The sequence below is a fragment of the Lissotriton helveticus genome, chromosome 3_2 (assembly GCF_964261635.1).
Source record: "Lissotriton helveticus chromosome 3_2, aLisHel1.1, whole genome shotgun sequence".
NCBI classification, from domain to species: Eukaryota; Metazoa; Chordata; class Amphibia; order Caudata; family Salamandridae; genus Lissotriton; species Lissotriton helveticus.
In genome coordinates, this window is record NC_136062.1 from 47,286,721 (window position 1) to 47,307,489 (window position 20,769).

Sequence of the window (20,769 nt, forward strand, 5' to 3'; positions counted from 1 at the left end):
ATCTCCAAAAGCTAACGCCAGCTCAGACCAGTTCTTAGCCATTATATCCAATGGGAATTGGATATTATGGCTAAGTCCTCATTAGCGATAATGCGTGAATATCGCTAGATTACCATCGATATTCACGCATTTCGCCGCTAATGCCGGATATTTTATTGCTTTAGAGATAAACATTGCTAATAGCACGTTATCTCTGCGATAATATCCGGCGATGCTTGGCGTTAAAAAAATACTCGCTAAGCCCATTTAGCGATAAATATCGCTAGTTGTTGGTAATATGCCCCTAGATCTTCTGCTTTGTGTCAAGGTTATGACACTCTTAAGCTAATCAAAGGTCTTTATGTATTTTTCATGGGAGGGCAAAGGATAATCCCATTTAAAACCCTCTTTCAAAACTTTGGCTTGAGAAGGTAATCTCTTATCTTAGATATATGTCTACTTAGGTCTCCATTGTTCATTCAGCTCTACTTCATAAATGCCTACAGTACCCTCAAGTTCTGATTATCAATCATGCCATGACTTTTACTACGCACAACATCCTGCAACGCGGATTGCAGGGCTGTGCCAGACTGTTTCTTTTATCACATTTCATGTTTTGTTGTTTATATATGTATATGTGAGTAGATCAGAACATTGTTCCTAGCCCTGTTTTCCTCTGACTCACTCAACTATTGATTCCAAAAGAACACATCGGCTCTTATTCAATTGTGGTCACTGGTCTCTGTACATTAATCAACCTGAGACTAGACTTCCTACTGCCTCGTAAGAATCCCTCTAAACCACTAGTTCACTTGAAAAACGTAGAGGAGAACAAGGCGGTGAACGAGAGGAGATGGTTCAGTTAACCCACATGTTATAATTTATTCAAGACAATCATAACCATGATGGATAGAACCTGCTTATCTCATTGCTCATGATAATTTCGGAACCCCGTTCCAAACCTTCGGCAAGAAAATGAATGGTGGATGTGAAAGGCTGGATGAAAATCATTTCGCTTACACATTTAACAGATCTATGATAGTGGTTTTCATTCTACTAAACCCATTCCTCTGAATATTCAGCTCCGGCGGCCTAACACCATGGAGTAAAGATGGAGTATACCCACTCTAGTAATGCCCAAACATGCAACAAATTAATTCATTTAATTTTATTTAGTTTTCGTCCATTTGTTAAGTGTTTATGCATTTAAACACATTCAGTTTTCCCACTGTCCAGAATGCCACAGATGCTGGCATCCAGAGCAAAATGTTTCTTTATCCCACCCAAAACAAGGCCTCAAGACTAATATCTGGGACCACATTACCTCAGCTTTAATTCAGCTACATGGGCTTCAGTACAAGAAAGAATTAAAATATTATGATTGGCACTCTGTTTTTTGCACAAGCAAGTCCTTTTGCAGACTGGGTGCCTCATTCATCCATTTGACACTATTTAGAACTGGTTAGAATCATAACAAGTCACTTTTCAGAGTTATGAGTTTGCAGAAAGGGAAGCAAATTGGTAGAATGCTCTTCCGGGATGCGAGAAAGTGAGCTATTAATTGGGGTCATTGGTAGTCCACCACCACAAGTCATAAAGTCCTTAACCTGTTGGGTCCAGTCAGCGGTTTCGGTGACTAAACCTGCACTCAAACCCTATGACACAGAGGAGACAGTCGTAACTTAAAGAAAGTGGGTAAAGCATTTATAAGTATCAATACAGTTGCAAAGTTAAAAGCACATCGCAATAAAAATCCCACCCCAATGTGTAAAAAGAAAGAAATATGTAATAAGCAAAATGACGCTCAGAGAGATAAAAATCCACTCAACGGTACTAGTGATATAAATTTTTATGATTTAAGTGGAAAAAGAGCAAAGAGAAAGTAAAGCGCCCATCATAGTCAATGGTCGCAGTAGACCGGGACCAAGGTTCAATTTCAGGCAAACTGCTCTGGAGCCTGGGTCGGATACACCAAGGGGATTAGTTCTCATTAAAGTCTGAAAGTCAAAAAAGTTTGAAAAAGATTCTATGTCAAACTAGTCTGGAGAAAACGTTTTAAAACATTTCTAAACTTTCTTTTGGTGCTTCTAAGGGCCCCAGGTTCTCAGGAGAGACACTTCGAGACTTACAGAGAGTGACTTAGAGTGTCACAGGGTGTCAGACAGAGGCCAGCAGGGTCCAGTCCAAGATCCAGTCCAGGTCCAGTCGCTATTAGTTTGCAGGACACTTTAGGAAAAAAGGCATAATGCAGCATATTGTGTGCCACGTCGGTGGCCAGCTATCAGACTATTTTAGCCCACTTCTTTGCCCTGAATACAAGTTTGAGCAGGTTCAGCCCTTCAGATCTCCTCCCAGGTCTGAAACAGAAGGTGGAGCCTTTCTGTTTTTCCACAAGTCCAAAAGGTCCTCTGAGAATTGTATCTTGGGGTGAATACTGAGCCCTCCCTAAGCAAGGGGGTAACCTTACCCGCTTTAACAGTAGTTTCTGTTTGCCTTACTGCAAACATGCCATAAATGCCACTGCACAAGTCTTTGGCCACACTAAAAGTGGGCTCTGAGGTATGGGGATGATTAGGTAAGTAGACTATAGAACTTACCAGGGTCCACTCACAACTAACACCAAAATCCTGTTGAAGCAAACCTCTGCCCATACCAAAGTAGGATACAGACATCTGGTTGGACAAAAGCAGGTGATATGCAAGTGATATGCAGTGTCAAATGCCTTCAACCGTTATATCTTCCCTGAGTTCTCTTTTTCCACCATATTTGTCAACATCTTCTGTCTTTGTACCTTTTGCTGAAAAAAAGGTGCACATAATATATTCTGAGATCATGAAGCCGTTTTAGCAAATGAAGTATTCATTTCTGAACCTGATATAGGAGATCAACATCTGCTTCTGTCAAAACGCCCTCTCTATTCATGTCCCAATTTAATAGGAGTGCTTTTAAAACTCTTTAGTTTAGAACTCTTTCCTATACACAATCCCTTGCAGGGTGCTTTACCAGCATTCCACAGTGTATGTCCTTTTATCCCTAATTAACTTTGAAGTAAGAGGAAATGTTTGTCCTCATTCTTTTCAAGCAATCCTTTTTTCAAAGTAGCATAATAAAACAGACATTTCCTAGTTTTTGGCACCGTCTAGCCAGCTCCATTGGTTAGCTCCCTGTTTCATGAAAGAACTGGCTGCTGTAGCAATCTTTTAATTATTTCAATTATCAGAGATACAATACAAATATACAATCCATTTATGAGAAGTTACTTCAGAAATCCAAATTAATCGAATGATTCGTACTGTAGATTTTCTATAAGGCCAGCTAATGTACACTCATTTTAAATATGCTTCAGATTTAGTAGTTTTGAATAGAGCAGTGTTGGATTTATCCACCAGTGTGTACCATGCTTTATTGAAGTCTCCTCCAATCAGAGTGTGAGGGAGATTGCTCAGCGATATGAGAGGTCAAGAAAAATGGGATGGGGAGAGTAACAATCCTATGTGGGCAACAGGATCTAATATTACACCTTAAATGAGGTGTGGCTTAGAAAGCAAGATGTCGATCTATAGTTTGAACTAGATAATGAAAGGTGCCCAGTGGATTAACTGGGATGTCATTCTAAATCCTGAAGACACATAGCAGGAGAAGCTCTGGCATGTTGTTTTCTATTTCCTAGATATCCTAGTTTCAATACAGAAGAAGCTGGTATGTGTTAACAGATCCATCCTAATGTTTGATTATGGATGCCTTGTTTATTGTGTATACTATGCAGTAAAATGCCATTCTAATCAGCTTCAGGGACAGCAAATAATAGTATGAAAATGCATTGGATGCATGTAGGAATAGGGAATCATTGGAGCTTTTGGATGCAAGTGCCACTCTATAAAATGTATGGAGACTCTTGATGTGCATGCTGTGCACATAGGATACTCTTCCAAGGACATATGTGCTTTTGTAAAATGACAGAAAGTAGGATGTTGCCTGTATCAAGACGCAATAGAACTACTGCTTGTATTCAATTTTGAATTTATCGGTCATGGCAGAAAGCAGTTAATAGAAGGCAACAACAATGTACAGGCCAAGGACAATTAGAAAAACAGGACAGGATCAAAATGCAACTTCGTAGGTGGATTCAGGGTTCCTCCCGCAAAGGATTTCATTATATGTAATCATCAAATGTTTAATTTTAATTCTGATTTAGCCAAAGGCTAAAGATCATCAACCTTGATGGCTTCAAAGGCAATCCCAGGAGGACTTGTGCTTCGCTGCCAAATGATGCTAGTTGTTGGTATACACAAGTACCAGTTCCCGAAAGGCTCCATAATCTCTGCTGGCACTTTACAATCTACATGCACCTCCACCAGCGATCCACTCACACCTCTGACTAAAATTGTCACTATGCGGTGTAGTGTAATCTACCAATCAATATTATACCTTAATGTGCTTGTAGCTCCCTGTTTTCATTTGACTGAAATTTATTGAACAGTACACAAAATATATATGTACATACACAACATAAATATATGTTTTGACTAGATAAAAACAAACACAATTATATACATACATTGGATAATAACAATGCATATGTATTCATTTCTCTTCTCCACCCCTCATATCAGTCATACAAATCCAATCACACCAATTCAAATCTTACCCACTGCACAATCATTCACAACCCACTGACATACTTCAATATCATAAAAATCAAGCAAAAAAAGTAGACAGGAAAACACAACCTAGCAATCCGACCTTCTAGTGCTAGATAGGTCTGTCAATGGAACATTTCTTATGACTTATTCTAACAGAATTCGTCACTGGATAATAACTTTAATCAAAAATTGCACATAGTCCGTTGATTGCACATAGACTTTTTTATCCCGGCTCTTTAAAAAATAAATATTGTATTCTTGTCACGTCATCTGCAGATGTGTGTTTAGGTTAAAGGCCAAGAAGTGGACCCAGGGCATACCCATCCCACTTAGGGCGAAAAGTGTAACTGCAACAAATGATTGACTTTTTTGCTCACCATGCATCTCCAGTTTGGACCCAGCCATATGCAAATCAGTCTTAACCCTTCGCCCAATGGGAACAGTCCAGCCCTCACTGCCAGGCCAGGCCAGGCCAGACTGATTTGCATATGGCTGGGTGGCATGGTGAGCAAAAGTACGAAGGATTCAACCCAGATCTCTTGACTAGGAAATGGGCATACCTCTTAGCCCATGGGGCTAATACACTCTCCAACAAGTGCAAGCAAGAGCTGGCTGAGCCCGGGGGTGGTAAATGAGGGCCCCCCGCAAGCGACTGGTTGGAGGTAAGGGACAGATAGAAGCCAAGTGCCTCTGCCCCCTGTAGGCCCTCAAGAGCTAAGGATGAGGTTTTGTATTCCTTCTTAGAAACTAATGCTGTCCCTCCCCCCTTCCTATTTTACGGTCCTTTCTTAAAATTCTGTAATTAGGTGGAATGACAATGGCCAGAGAGGGGTTGGCTGATACCGAGATCCATGTGTCTGTGAGGAAGAGGACATCCAATTCCCCATCATTTAATAAGTCGAACACCTGAAGCTCATGTTTCTCGAGGGATCTTGTGTTGATCAAGGTAGCCCAAAACAGTTTTTGATATCTTTCTGCCTTGTCTAGAATGTGTGGGGCCCTGACAAGCCAGACCTAGCAGAGGTCTAGGCTCAGCTAGGGCAGACAAATTCCTCAGTTGACTCACCCAGGGACTAATAGAAGGAACATTTCCTAGAGGGGGCCATGTGGAGTAGGGAGGCCATATCAAAGGTAATTAAATAATTGTCTGCTGAAAGGAAACCTGCATAGTGGATGACGCTACGGGGCCCTACCGGGCGCAGACAGGCTTGCCTTTGGCACACCCTTAGAGTTGTTGCAATGCAAAATCGATATATACCCTACTGTTTACTCCTATTATAATGTTAACATACTAGGATGATTACTGTGTAAATTGTGCAGTGGAATCCTCTATCTCATGCATTGCAAACGCCTGCCTGCAGCATTAACTTCCCTAGTTGTTCCCAGTTAAGTTAATTAGGAAATAAAAACTTGACATTCTACAGTCTTGCCTTCAGCCATTGAAGCCTTATCTCGATTACTTTGACATTTATGTCAGAGAGCCGGAGGGACTCTACTCCAAAACTATTTCCTGGCTTCATATAAACCTTAGCTTTCAATGATTACCACTCCGCTGGCAGAGGGCTCAATTCATATCTCTAAAGTATTACGGAAACATTCGCTCTGTTTCCATTCTCCCTAGAAGATAACTAACGTTTAAAGGAAACAATTTAGAAAGCAGTTTGTCTGTGTAAGATGAACTTACAAAGGAAATGGCTTGACTGACAAGTGAAAATTTGCTTTTTTTAATCATACCAAATGTTAATTTGCAATCATAAAATAATTGAATCTTGTGCACGTTTAGCCCAGTGACGTAAAAGGCCTCTTGCAGCTGTTTGAGGTGCTGTAGCTTACACAAGAGGTCAGTCAATGGAGCCTTGGGGGCCACTTCTTTGTCCTGGGTACAAGTGGGAGAACCTCCAGCACTTCAGGTCCCCTCACTGGTTCCAAACAGCAGGTGCAGTACTTTAGTTCTTCAACAGATCCATCAGTGTTCTGACATAAGTGTCTTGGGTTGCCACATCTACGCCAGGCACTATCTTGTGGATGGGGGTAACTTCTTGCCCCTCCCTATCCAGTAGGGTAAAAGTTCCCAAGGGCAACCATACCCATTTTTGCAGCAGTTCCTGTGTACCTTATTGCAAACATTCTCACAGTGCCCTTCACTCACTAAATTAACACACATTTGCAATGCAATAGGTCTTGCATTTGTGAGAGTTGAGCTATTGCCATTGTAAATGACAATGCCCTTTATGAATGAATGAACAAAGCAGCATTTCTAAAGCGTGTGGTTACCCGAGAGCATCCCAGCACTGATAGCAGTTCAGTCACAAACTCCGAGCAGTATTTAGGGAAACAAAAAGGTTTTATTTGTTTTTGAAAGATCAAATAATTTGGCTCAAGGCGGATATGGGGGGAAGGCAGTTCCATAGTTTGACAACATTATATAAGAAGAGACGCCCTCCAATTCGTGATCTTCTGATTTTACGAATTGCCGCTAGATGTTTGTTATCCGACCGCAAGGCCCTGTTTGGACAGTAGGGCAGGATGATGGAACGAATGATGGGAAATCCCTTGCCTGACAATGCCTTGTGTACAATGCACAATGCCTTAAACTGGATTCTCTCATGAATGGGAAGCCAGTGAAGAGTGGCAAGGGCAGGCTTTGCCAATAGGCGAATGGAGATGTTCAGGAGCAATTTTGCACAATCTGTAGTTTATTGGTGGTGAAGCATGGGGTTCTAGATTAAGGGCATTGGCATGGTCAAGCCGGGAAAGGATCAATGCTTGATTCACCCATCTTCTAGCAGAAGGTAACAGAGGGAGGATTTTTCATATCATCCTCAGAATCCCATAACAGCTGCTGGAACCTTCTGTGCTTGCTCCTTGAAATCAAGATTTTGGTCAAACCAGACGCCCAAGCTCCTAATCTTTGGGGGGGAGGACAGGACCAAGACAGCTGGGCCAGAATGATCCTACATTCAAAGTAGCAGATTTCTCAAGGAGCATCAGCTCCATTTTCGCCCCATTGAGTTTCAGGTATGAGCATTCCATCCAGATCGATACCTTTTCCAGACACAAAGCTAGACCAGGCCCAGTATTGTTCCACTGATTAAAAGAGACAACCAGCTGAGTGTCATCAGCTTAGGTAACAATCTGGATCCCAAAAGGTTGCCCTACTTCTGCCAGGGAACTCATATAGACATTAAATAGAGTGGGGCTCAGGGAAGATCCCTGAGGAACCCAACATCTAAGGGGCATCCGTTTCGGAGGTGATTTCATCTTCAAAAACTTCAAAAGACCTGTCTTCCAAAAAAGGACTGCAAGTACTTCAGAGCAGTCCTGACCACTCCCACATCCCTAAGTCTCTGGATCAGCAGCTGATGGTTAACTGTATCGAAGGCTGCGCTGAGATCTAAAAGAATAATTGCAGCACAGCCTCCGCCATCTAGGATTTTCTGGATTATTTTGCTACTGCCAGAAGGGCGGTCTCCGTACTTTGTTGAGGTTTAAATCTAGTCTGTGAAGGATGCACACAGTTGTTACTTTCCAAAAAAGCAGAAAGAGCAGAATTAACATGCATCTCTGCAATTGTGCTGATTCCTGGCAGTAATGAGATGGGTCTAAAGTTCCCCAACACCTCAGGGTCCAGATTAGGTTTTTTAAAAGTGCTTTGACCATTGCCCGTTTCTAAAAGGGGGAACAAATCCCATCAGAAACAAGGTATTAATCAGATCCAAAATAACTGGATACACAGTATCAATGACTAGATTTAAAATGATGGGAGGGGAAGAATCTGTAGGAGAGCCCGATTTGAATTGGCTAAGAATACCTTGCAGAGGCATCAGGTTCAGAGAACCATTCTATGAGTTGAGAACTGTTATCCATAGGTAGTGCGTTTTGTTTTGTTGGGCTATAGCCTGGGGAAAAGATGTATATTTATATATCTTGTATTTTGTTAAAGAAAAACTCTGCCATTTGATTGCATTGAGATAAAGTATCATCAGATACAATGGGAGGGGGAAAGGGTATGAGATGAGGAGCGATTTTGCAATGCGAAATATTTCGCGCAAATAGTTGGAGGCCAATGTGATTCTCTCTTCATAATAGAGAGCCTGAGCTGATTTTATTTCTTCTTTATAGATTTTTATAGCCTGCCTATATTTATCTTTGTTAATTGCAGAGAAATCCTTTCTCCATCTTCTCTCAAGTCTTTTGCAGGATTGCTTAAGCTCACAATGCTTAGGAGAGTACCAAGCAGTTCGATTTGCTCCTACCTTATTGCAAATCAATTTTTAAGGGAGAACAGTATCCAGTGATTACTCAAGCCATTCATTGAGTTATCATTCGCAGTGGTGGGATTTCAATCACGTATTGGTTTAGTATTTTCAAGAGTTGATACCCAAGACTTTATTGGAAGTTTTGACCATGTGCATCTCTGTCTTTTAGTTTCCACAGCTGGCGTGATAGCAACCTGAGAAACCCAGGTAAACGGAATCAAGAAATGGTCAGACAAGGGCACCGGAATGGGGTCCGAGACCAGAAGATTTTCGATGTTCGAAAATAAGGGGTCAAGTAAATGGCCTTTGGAGTGAGTGGGCCCACCAACTTTTTGATTAAGTTGAGCCGCCCCCAGACCATCAACCAGCTCAAACGTGGCTGGGTGTGAGATGTCATCAAAATGAAGGTTCAGATCCCCTAAAACGGTAAAATTGGGGAGGGGGCTATCAATATTGGCTTCTATATCAGGAAGATTCTTAAAAAATTGACCAAGGGCGTCTGGAGGGTGATATATTAAGATCCCAGAGAGAGTACGGACATGGGATAAACTGATTGCGAACGATAGACTCTTGCAGTCGGGAAGGGGTCTTGCAGAAATGCGGCAGTTACATTTTATGTGTTGGTTTTTAAAACAGATAAATAAAAGGCATTGACATTTACAATGCCGATAGCTTAAACTCTCTCAAATGCGAGACTTATTGCATTGCATATGCTTTTAAAAGACCCCATGCCACGCTTTCAATGGCAGCCACGCCACTTTCTTTAGACGCGGCTCGACTAAAGAAAGGTGCATGGCAGCTATTAAAGCAAAAGCGTGGTGTGCGGCGCTTTCACAAAAAAAAAGCATTTGTTTGTCAAGCACTTTTACTTTAATGGCCGCCATGCCCCTTTGTTTAGACACGGCTCGTATAAAGAAAGGTGCGCGGCCGCCATTAAAGGGAAAGCGCGGTATTTTATTTATTTATTTAAAAGGTTTTATATAGTGCTGGCTGGACCCAGGAGCATTAGAGCGCTTTACAAGTTATATATCAGACACAGTTGAAATATAGCATTGGTACTTTTGAAATAATAAGATAGACAATTAGCATATGTGGCGCAGAATTTAGATGGTGCAAAACATGAAAGATCAAGGTTAAACAACAGATCGAAGATAATAGAGTGGGAGTGATAGGATGGGATAGAACTGCATAAGAGAGAGTGGGAGTTGAAGGCCAGTGTCCAAGTAATTAAGAACCCCAGTATTTCTTAAGAAGGAGCAGCTTGAGCTCTTTTTTGAAGCGGGGGTAGGAGGGGTTACAGCGTAGCTCTTTATTGAGAGCATTCCAGACAGACGGTGCATATCCAGAGTAAGAGCGAGATTCTGAAAGTTTCCTTTTTTAGTAGAGGAGGGACAAGGATAAGAGCGTTTGTGCTCCTCAGTGATCTGGTGCAGCCCACTTTGAGGAGTTTTTCGGAGAGGTAAGATGGGGCATTTTGATGTAGGGCTTTGTGGGTGATGCAAGCAGTTTTATAGGTGGTTCCACCTTCAATCGGAAGCCATTTAAGGTCCTTGAGAATGGGGGAGATGCGGTCAAATCGTTTGAAGCCCTTGCTAAGCCTGGCAGCAAGGTTGACAATGGATTTTATAGGGGCAATGTGGCCTTTAGGAGTTCCTGCGAGAGTGGCATTAACATAGTCAACTCTTGATAGGACTACGATTGCACAACCGATTTAAAGTCATCGGTTGGAATTAAGGATTTGATTTTTTTAAGGTGCTGCAGAATGAAGAGAGCACCTTTGGTCGAGTTTTTTATGTGGGGGGTGAGACTGAGGTTCTGATCAATGCTGATGCCGAGGGATTTGATAGAGTTAGAGATGGAGAGAGAGCAGTTGAGGGCTGTAATGTCAGAGATCCAGTGATGAATGGGGAGCGGGTTGTTTTTGGGAGAGAATAGAATGATTTCTGGTTTTTTTAGGGTTAAGTTTGAGGTGGTTTTGATGGAACCTTAGTTGGATCTTAGTCAAGGCATTGTTGAGATGTAGGACGTCAGCATGGGATTTGATCCTATAGTAAAGTTGGGTGTCATCGGCATAGAGGTGGCAACAGATTTTCGCTTGTTTGAGGATGAGGGTGAGGGGTTCCATGAAGAGGTTGAATAGGGTGGGAGAGAGAATGGGGCCCTGGGGGATGGCCATGGTGACAGGTAGAGGTTTGGAAAGGCAATTGTTGATTTTAATTTGTTGTGTTCTATGTTGGAAAAAGGAAGTGAACCACTTAAGAACAGCTCCATCAAAGCCAAAACGGTCTTTGAGTATGTTGAGTAGGGCAGCATGGTTAACCGTATCAAAGGAAGTGGAGAGGTCAAGAAGAATGAGAAGGGAGGCTTCACCTTTGTCTAGGGAGCGATGGATGTCATCAGTGATGTTGAGCATGGCTGTTTCAGTGCCACAGCCATTTTGAAAACCTGATTGGGAGGCATCTAAGGGGTTGACTGAGTTGATGTGATTGTCCAGCTGGCGCAGGGCGCATTTTTCTAGGGCTTTAGATAAGAAAGGAAGGTTAGAGATAGGGCGTAGGTTATTTAAGTCATTTGGGTCAGCTGAAGCATTTTTAATGATGGGGGTAATTTGACCTAGTTGGAGGGATGCAGGAACTGTACCGGTGGAAAGGGAAGAGTTGATGATGGAGGTCCAATATGGGGCGATGATGTGTTTTAGATGTTGAACTAGATGGGCCGGGATAGGATCTCTGGTATGTGAGGATGGTTTTAACTTGGAGATGATGCTAAGGATATCACTTCCTGAGACAGGATTAAAGTGAATCTAGGAAGCATTGTTCTTTTGCCGGGGGATAATGTGGTGGGGTACTGCGGGGGTGACAGCGGTGAAAAGTTGAGCAGAGGGGGGGAAGGAGTGGCAGGAGATACGGGGAGAAAGTTAGGGAGCAGAGGTAGGTTATGTGGGAGGGTGAAACGGCGAAGGATAGGTCAATCTTGGTGATTTTATCTAAGAAGAGGCTAGCGATTTCCTCACATCTTTCAACCGAAGCCGGAAGATTAGGAGGGGCTGAAGTAGTTTGGTTTTGAACAATGTTAAATAGCTCTATCAGTCGATTTTTTGCCTGGTCAAGTTGCGAACAGAAGAAGGATGCTTTTTCATTAAAGATATTTTTTTTAGCTGGCCCTAGTGGCTCGGAGGAGTGTAAGATTAGAGGAGGAGGGCTGTTGCCTCCAAGTGCGTTCGGTCAGTCTGAGTGCTCGCCTCTCATTGTTAAGGTCAGCATTGAACCAGGATTTAGATTGTTTGCTTTTTTGTAGTTTGAGTTTGGCTGGGGCGATTTGGTCAAGGATAGATCTGTTATAATGTTCTGTAAGGTCATTAGTGCTGTGGGGGAGAGGAGTAAGTCGTAGGTGAGCTTTTATTTTATTCTCCAGCCCGCCCTTGGGGGATAAGGTGAAGATTTCTGGTTAGTTTAATTTGTTTAATTGTATTAGAGGAGGGGGGTATGGAGCTGTTGATCGTGAAGAGGATGAGGTGGTGATCGGACCAGTCAATGGGGATAATGTTGGAGAGAACAGCCAGGTCCTTGCTGGTGATGACAGCATCAAGGTTGGCACCTTTGTCGTGTGTTGGAGATTTGCAAAGTTGCTTCCGGTTGCTGATATCAAGTAGGTCGTTAATAAGGTTGATCATGGGGTCATCAGTTTTATTCCAGTGGAGGTTCAAGTCCCCCAGGAAGAGGTTACTAGAGTTGGAGACTACTGATTGGATAAGAAGATCAGATAATTCTTTGACAAAGGTGAGAGGGCCACCAGGATTATGGTAAATATTATGTAAACAAATCGGGGGGAGCCCTGAATAGTGCGTTCAGCACTCAGATATTCAAAAGTAGTCAGGTCAGGTTGCGGGACAGGTGTAAGTATTAATAAGCCTGTCTTTTCTGAGGATGGTGTAACCTGGGGGTGCGAGCAGGTCTAGGATTGATGCGGAGTGGTCATTGAGCCATGTTTCCGTCAGAAATGCGATGTCGATGCTTTCACTGAGGATGGTCTCAGCAATTTCCGTAGCATGGCAGGAAGCTGAGCGGCAGTTGACCAGCATGCAGTTGAGGGGTTTGGGTTAGTCGTTTTAGTGGGGGAACAGGAGTGTATAGTGGTGAGTTGTTGCCGAGTTCTGGGCAAAGCAGGGGAGGGCGGGATCCTACTTGTTCCTAGGATTACAGGGATAAATGAATGAGGTGGGAGAGATTTTGTGGTCGTGTGGAGATGAGGTCGTTTAAATTGAGGCCAGGAAGAACAGGGGGGAGATGGTTCAAGAAAGGGGGTGGTATGCTAGGGCGTTTACTGCAGGGCGACTCAGATGAGGGGTTTTCAATAGGGGGGAAGCCCCTTGGATGTGGGGTGCAGGGTTCGTGGGTATGAAGTTCAGGGGATAGGTGTGACTGGAAGGACTCTTTGAGGCAAAATCAGATACATGACAGGAAGCTGAACGGCAGTTGGCCAGCATGCAGTTAAGGTGTTTGGGGTCAGTCATTTTTGTGGGGGAACAGGAGTGGGTAGTGGTGAGTTGTTGCGGAGGTCTGGGTGATGCAGGGGAGGACGGGGTTCTACTTGTTCCAAGGATCACAGGGATAGATGAATGAGGTGGGAGAGACTTTGTGGTCAACGTGGAGGCGAGGTGGTTTAAATTGAGGCCAGGAAGAAAAGGGGGGATGGTTCGGTTTACTGCTGGGCGATTCGGGTAAGGAGATTTCGGTAGGGGGAGTAGCCCCTTGGATGTGGGCTGCAGGGTTCGTAGGTATGATGTCCTGGGGATAGGTGTGACTGGAAGGATTCTTTTTGGCGAGGGAGATAAAATCATTTTTGAGGGAGGAGAGTTCTAACACGAAAGGATTGGGGTTATTAATGGAGGTGTTGAGGGGTCGGGGGTGAGTAAGATGACGATGGGGGTGTATTATGGTGACAGTGGGAGAAATATTTGGGCTGCTAGGAGAGAAGGTGAAAGGGGTAATTTGTGCAGCTGTTGGGGGTGTCGGGGGGCAGGGGAGTCAGCCGAGGGAGAGTTTGGGAGGCCAAAGAGGTTGTAGGAAGAACAGGAGGGGGGAGGAAGTTGATGCAGCCGTGAGAAGATATATCTGTGGGTCGGGAGTTTCAGTGTCTATTTGTGAGTCTGGGACCAGCTGGAGCGAGGGGGCAAGGGGGTCACTTGCGTTTGGGGGGAGAAAGGTTAGTGGACGAAGTAGATGGTAGGTTATGGAATAGTGAACTGAAGTGGTGTTCAAAAATGGTGAGGTGGTTTTCAGAAGCTTGAATGAGGATATTTCCTGATTTGAAAATAGAGATGTCGATTTCACCAAGGAAAGTGGGGGAAGGAATGATGGAAAGTTTCGGGATTTTACGGGAATTCGTGATAGGAAGGTGGCGGAGAAAGGTACTGTTCCATTTAGAGGGGCGTTTAGTGTAGAAGATGTAGTTAGTTTTAATGATGGAGGTTAGGCTAATATAGTTGTCCACAAATAAGGTTTCTTGATGGCATATAAGAAGTTTGTGTTTGAAGTTTTTCTTGCCATTTTTGGAAAGGTTAGGGGGGTAAAGGATAGACCAAGAGTTAGGTATATATTTAGTGATGGGAGAGTCCTGTGACAAGTAGGTAAGGTTGAGGGGTGGCGTGATGGGTCAGTGTTAGAGGACAAGGGGTGAGGGGAGGACTGAGGTGTGTGGATTGTGGTAGAGCACAATGTGGGCGGAGAATATGAGAGATTGGGGAAGGCATGGGAACATCGGTGTAGAGGAAGTATTATCAGGGGGTGTTGTGGGCCGTGGGAACGTTGGTGTAGAGGTAGTGTTATCAGAGGGAGTTGTGGGCCGTGGAATGTAGTGGGTCGAGTGGGAGGCGTTGGGGGGCGAGAGGGGGGGAGAATGGGGAGAGGTGGTAGAATGGAAGGTAGTGCTAGTCAGGAGAGAAAATAGTGGAAAGTGGTAGGGGAAAATGGTAGGGGGAGAACGAGATAAAGGGGGTACCAATGATAGAAAAAGATCTGTGAGCATTAGTGATAAACACATCAAAGAGGAGCAGGGAGATGAAGACAAAGGTGCATCTGTGCGAGTTTTTCAAAAGATAAGATAGGAAACGTTGATAACAATTAAAATGTAGAATTAAAATTGTAAACAGTGGAGATAAATGAATTGGGGGAGTCTAAAAAGAGTACATGTAGAGCAAAAGTAGATAACAAGACTGGTATAAAAATATGAAAACAGAAATGGGATAAACCATTATGATTGCTCCTAAACTGAATATTAAAAAAATAAATAACACAATTCACATTGCGTTTCGGGTAGTATAAACAATCCAGGGAAAATACAGCAAAATTAAAATATAAAGTTTAAAATTATAAGCAGTGGAGATAAATAAGGTAGATGAGTCTATAGTGAGTGCACGTAGAGCAGAGGTAGATAACAGGACTAATATAAAAAAAAAAAAAACAGAAATGAGGTAAACCATTACGATTGCACCTAGACCAAATACTAAATAAAAAAGAAAATTAACACAATTCACATTACGTTTTGGGCAGCATTACCAATCCAGGGATACAGATAGAATGATGGGAGGAATTGCCTGAGCGAAGTTTAGCGTCACCCCTATTGGAGTGGGGTTGACTGAGGATGTCTTGCAGGAGAAACGAAACAGAGTGATCCCTGCTTAGCAGCTGTGAGCTGGAGATGATTAGACTGCCACCAGGTCATCTCCTTTGATGATGTTGGAAATATTAGATGAGGGTAGATCCCAGGTCCACAGTCTTAAATGTGCCGCCGCCATTTTAGGCCAAGGTAGATGTCTATTCCTGTAAGGATAGTTTAAAGAGGTCCAGGAGAGGCAGTGCTCATCATATTAATCTTGGGACCGCAGTAAGTCATGGGCGAATGGGGGAGCTAGTGAGTGAAGATAGTTAGGGGAGACCAGAGGAGAATGGAGATGGGGCAATCACCATTTAGGGTCCGGTCCACCGATGGTGGTGGTCTTACGAGACCGTCATCTTAGGGTCAGGCACCATAACATGACAATTTATCTGGTAATCGAGGTTGCACCCACCAAGTAGTGCTTTTTATGTAGAACTAAGGCTGCGCCAACGAGTGTATTTCAATTTTGATATTTTGATATTATTTCAATAACTTCCTGTCCATATCACTTCAGGCATGGACACTTAGGGCCTCATTAGGATCGCGGACGGACTTGCGTCCGTCCGCGACACCAGAGGATGAGGGAACGTCCGCATGGGCTGCAGCGTTCCCTCATGTGCGATTAGGATGTGACCGCCACCCTGGCGGTCACATCCTGGATATTTAACATTGCGGAGGGTGCTGCTTCAAGCAGCACCCGCCGCAATGTTAAAAGTGCATGTTTAACATTTACATGCACAAAGCGGCAGGCACCGCGCGGTGCCTGCCGCTTTGTGCATGTAAATGCTGGGGGGTACCATAGGTACCCCCCATGTGCACCCCCCACCCGCCAACACCCTGGGGGCCCGCCACGGGCCCCCAAAATCAAAAGTACACATGCTTTTCCACGGCGGAAAAGCATGTTTAGAAATGCATCCTAATTCGGCTGGCGGTGTCTGATAGACACTGCCAGCCAAATGAGAGCTTTTCCGCCGCGGTTGTAATCCGACCACGGCGGAAAAGCGGCGGACAGAAACCAAGACCCACCAGCCATCGTAATGCGGCAGTGGGTCTTTGGTGAGTCCGCAGAGGATTTTCCGCCTCCTCCGGGCCGGAGGTGGCTTCCGCCGGCCCGGAGGAGGCGGAAAATCCTCCATCATAATGAGGCCCATAATCTTGTGAGACCACCATTTTGGGGTCAAGGCACTCTTCCAAGAGAGTTCAAAGGGCAACGGTAGTCAAACCCTCCAAGAGGTGCTTTTTGGGTCAAATAGTCTGCGCGCTGTGCTAACAGTGTTTAAAAGTACAGACTCTGGTTCTGACCACCTCTGCCATCGAGGCACTGGACCTCACTGTGCATCTAAGCCGCCATTTTGAGGCCAGGCTTTGTCCCGGTAAAAGCCCACAAAGGAGTGACAAGTTAGGTCTTACCGGCATATATACTCCTAGGGGATACCAACTGAGATTGCGTTTCATTTGCCTGCGAGCCGTCGCAATGTGTCGTCGATCAGCAAATGGCCCGGGGATAGTAAGATGCTCTTTTACAAAAAAAAGCATTTATTTGTCAAGTTGGCCCTATTGGTAATAAAAATGTTAAAGCGGGCGCTGTGCTGAAACCGTCACGTGGCGCTCGGAGGCAAAGCGGGCATCCTTGCAAGAAAGCACTTAGTGGCTGGAATAGGGGAAGATCATTAGAGAAAATAGTGCTCATAGACTGTAGATAAAACAGACTGTGTAACAACACATGTACAGAGTCCAGTCCTCAGGGGAGGTTACAAATACAGACAAGGCGGTACTAAGGAGGGACTAACAGGCATATTCATGAATCAAAAGCAAGCATTTAGAAACAACAATAACAGGAGCCAATTGAAGATGGGCGGAGCTTCAAGTCCATACCTGAATACAGCATGCCTCGCTGAGCAGTGCATACACTGCCCAGGCTCGACCTAAAAATGGAGAACAGTGGAACAGTGTCTGCTGCTTGATTATTTTGTTGTTAGTGAATTCCACAAGTCGATTTCAGCCAATCGTGGCTTTGATATCAGGTGCCCATTCTCTGAGCTTTGTGTCTTAATTGGGAGTGGATATTTTTCTAGATGTATCTTATGAATATGGCCTTTTTGTCTTTCTTATTTTCCAGTACAACACTGTAACGTCAGATGTATGAATGGAGGAACCTGCAATGAAGACCAATGTCAGTGCCAAAAGGGATACACAGGACCACACTGTGGACAGCGTAAGTCTTTTTTAAATCATTTATAGAAAGTCCTTTGTCTGTAACTCTTTTGTAAGCAAAACATTACCATTTTTAAGAATCAGTATGTAATCAATCAGAAAAGGGCCCTCAGCGGACATTTTTATAAGTTGAAATAAGTTTTCATTCCACCGGACACTCCCGAAAATGGAACGTTGCCCAAGTAAACCCTTTATTTCGATCAGTTCTCGAGAGTGTTAAGATTGTGGTATTCACTACTGTATACCCAAGAATATTTTGAAATTGCTATTACATTTTTGTATATCAATTCTGAAGAATCCATACATGTTTGGTATTGGCACAGAGGATGAAACAGAAATACAAATTTTTTTTTTGCCATAGATGTTTTTTTTTTTTAAATAAGGTCAATGAGTAACCATTTCATTCAAGTAAAAAGTCACAATTTAACAATCAGCTTAATATTCAAGTTCCAAAAAGTTGTTTTTAAATTAGAAAGAGGCAATGTGAGGTTCATTTGTAAGTACTTTTCAGGTGTTGCCACGGTTCTGTGACTTCTCTGCCACTGAGTGGGATCTACCTAGCAAACAAAGTTTCATTAGCTTCATTAGCTGAGTTTTCAATGTTTTATGTCCCTGATGACTGGAAGAAGGCCACTGTAAAACCCTTGCTGAAAAAGCAGAACAAATCGCCAACAGACTTGACTAACATGCGCCCCATCTCCTTACTTCCTGTCCTTGGCAAAATCACAGAGCATTTAGTTCATGAGGAGCTTAAAACATTTGTAGAGGCCCACAACATCTTGCACCCTCAACAATCGGGTTTTCGCTCTGGTCATTCCACCGAAACAGCTCTGATCGAACTCACTGATTCCATCAGATTCCTGCAGGATGAGGGTAAGCAAGCTGTCCTCATCCTGCTAGACCTCACAGCGGCGTTCGACACCATCTCGCATGCCATCTTAATAAACAGAATGCGAGAGATTGGTGTGACAGACACAGCCTTAGCCTGGATTTCATCTTTTCTAGTTAATAGGTCCCAGACCGTGTCCCTTGGTCCCTTTCTATCCGACAAAAAACCCATTTCATCTGGAGTACCCCAGGGGTCTATTTTAAGTCCTCTATTTTTTAACATCTACATGGCACCCCTCTTAGCTGTGATAGAGTCACATGGGATCCTTGTCACGTCCTATGCTGACGACACTCAATTGGTCGTCACCATTGACAAACAGTGCACTGACGCAGACCTTCAGTTCAAAAATTGTCTCTCTGATGTTTTCAAATGGCTAAATACCAACCACCTAAAATGCAACAGCGCCAAGACAGAAATTATCCCACTGGGTAAAAATCTGCCTTTTTGCCCGAAAGACTGGTGGCCCTTAGGATCGGAAGCCCCTCCCAGCTCAGTTTCATCAGCCCGGAACTTAGGCATACAATTCGATTCATCTCTCTCCTTCGATGACCACGTCAGGATCACTGCCGGTCGTTGCTTTGGACAAATAAAATCTCTAAAGAAATTCTTTGATTTTCTTCCAATTGCAGCCAGAAAGTCAGTCGTGGTAGCCCTCATTCTTCCCCGACTTGACTACTGCAATGGTCTTATGGCCGGAGTGAAAAAATCTACCCTTAGAAAGCTGCAGAGCATACAACACGCAGCAGCTAGGCTGGTTCTACAACTCCCTAGAAGGTCATCTGCGTCTGCAGCACTAAATTTGCTGCATTGGCTGCCGCTGCATAAAAGAATCCTCTTTAAATTGCTTCTCACCGTTTTTAAAACCATTCAAAATACAGGGCCCCACTACTTCGTAAATCGCTTCGCGCGCTACAATCCCCCGCGCTGCTTGAGATCCTCCGGGACAAATCTTGTCATTATTCCCAAGTACAAATACAAGACTAAAGGTGGGAAATCTTTTACTGTTCTGGCAGCCAGGGCCTGGAACAACCTGCCTGTCAATCTTAGACTTGTCGAAAACGAGAACAGTTTCAGGAGACTTCTCAAGACATGGGTCTATCAACAATCTGACCCCTCTGTTTTGGCTGCCATTTAATTTCCTTTCATTTAATTTCTTTCTGTTCATCATACTCCACCTCTTCATTTATCCCCTGCAGCTTGCCCAGCGCCATGATGCTCCCTCGGGAGCGAACGTTTGCGCTCTACAAATACACATAAATATCAAATATCAAATGATAATAATGTACATGGCGATATTGAGATGATTTTTATTACCTTAAAACAATAATCATTGATTGAGTATATGCAACAAAAAGTGCAGGGAAGAGTGCCCGGAGGTTGGGAAAAACGTGCAGATATCGATGTGCAATTCTGTAGGTAAAAGCCAATATATTTCTTTAATACCATACATGGTAATTACCATACCCTATGGTGCCACTAATTCCGGGTGCAGCTACCAGGAGCTCGCGCTCACTCTGGGTGATGCAGCCAGCTCTGAGCTAGTACAAGTGGCATTTGAGTGTGACACAAGATCCACGCTGGTCAATGTCAAAATATGGGATTGAATCCATTAGAAAAAGAACCCTAGTTATTTTCCTCACTGCATGCAAGATGGCTCATTTCATTGCACAATTGAATCTCACTAAGGTTTTTCTTCCCACCTGGCAGCTGTTTGTGAACATGGATGTCTGAATGGAGGAAGATGTGTGGCTCCCAACCGATGCGCTTGTATGTATGGCTTCACTGGATCCCAGTGCGAAAGAGGTAAGACGCTCTCTGTTACTCCAGTCCTATGTTCATGTCAGTAAGTAAGTAAGTAAATATCTTTATTCGATTGTTTACATATAACAATCATAAAAGTACATTTCATAAAACGTTTATCCATACTTAAAAATGAGAAATAAGAAGAGTAATATCATAGTGGACATAGACACAAGCATAAAAACGATGTTATGGTTAAAAAGATAAAAATGCAGTGGAAATAAGGATACATTCAGCAGCAAAACTAATTACCCTTCCATGCTTTTTCTATGTTTAACTGCAAGTTTTAAAAAGCTGCATACAAACATAGTACATTCACTGTTTAGCA

At 43.4% G+C, this 20,769-nt stretch overlaps 1 protein-coding gene across 2 annotated transcripts in view; it reads left to right on the top strand.

Annotated features, from left to right (window-relative positions):
* FBN1 (fibrillin 1) overlaps positions 1-20,769 on the top strand; it is a 713,526-nt gene that overhangs the window by 208,123 nt on the left and 484,634 nt on the right. For both annotated transcript variants that reach the window (XM_078684805.1, XM_078684806.1), the window contains exons 4-5: positions 17,658-17,753; positions 20,349-20,444. In XM_078684805.1, the coding sequence (XP_078540931.1) occupies positions 17,658-17,753; positions 20,349-20,444 (192 nt within the window). The remainder of the gene's footprint in view (positions 1-17,657; positions 17,754-20,348; positions 20,445-20,769) is intronic.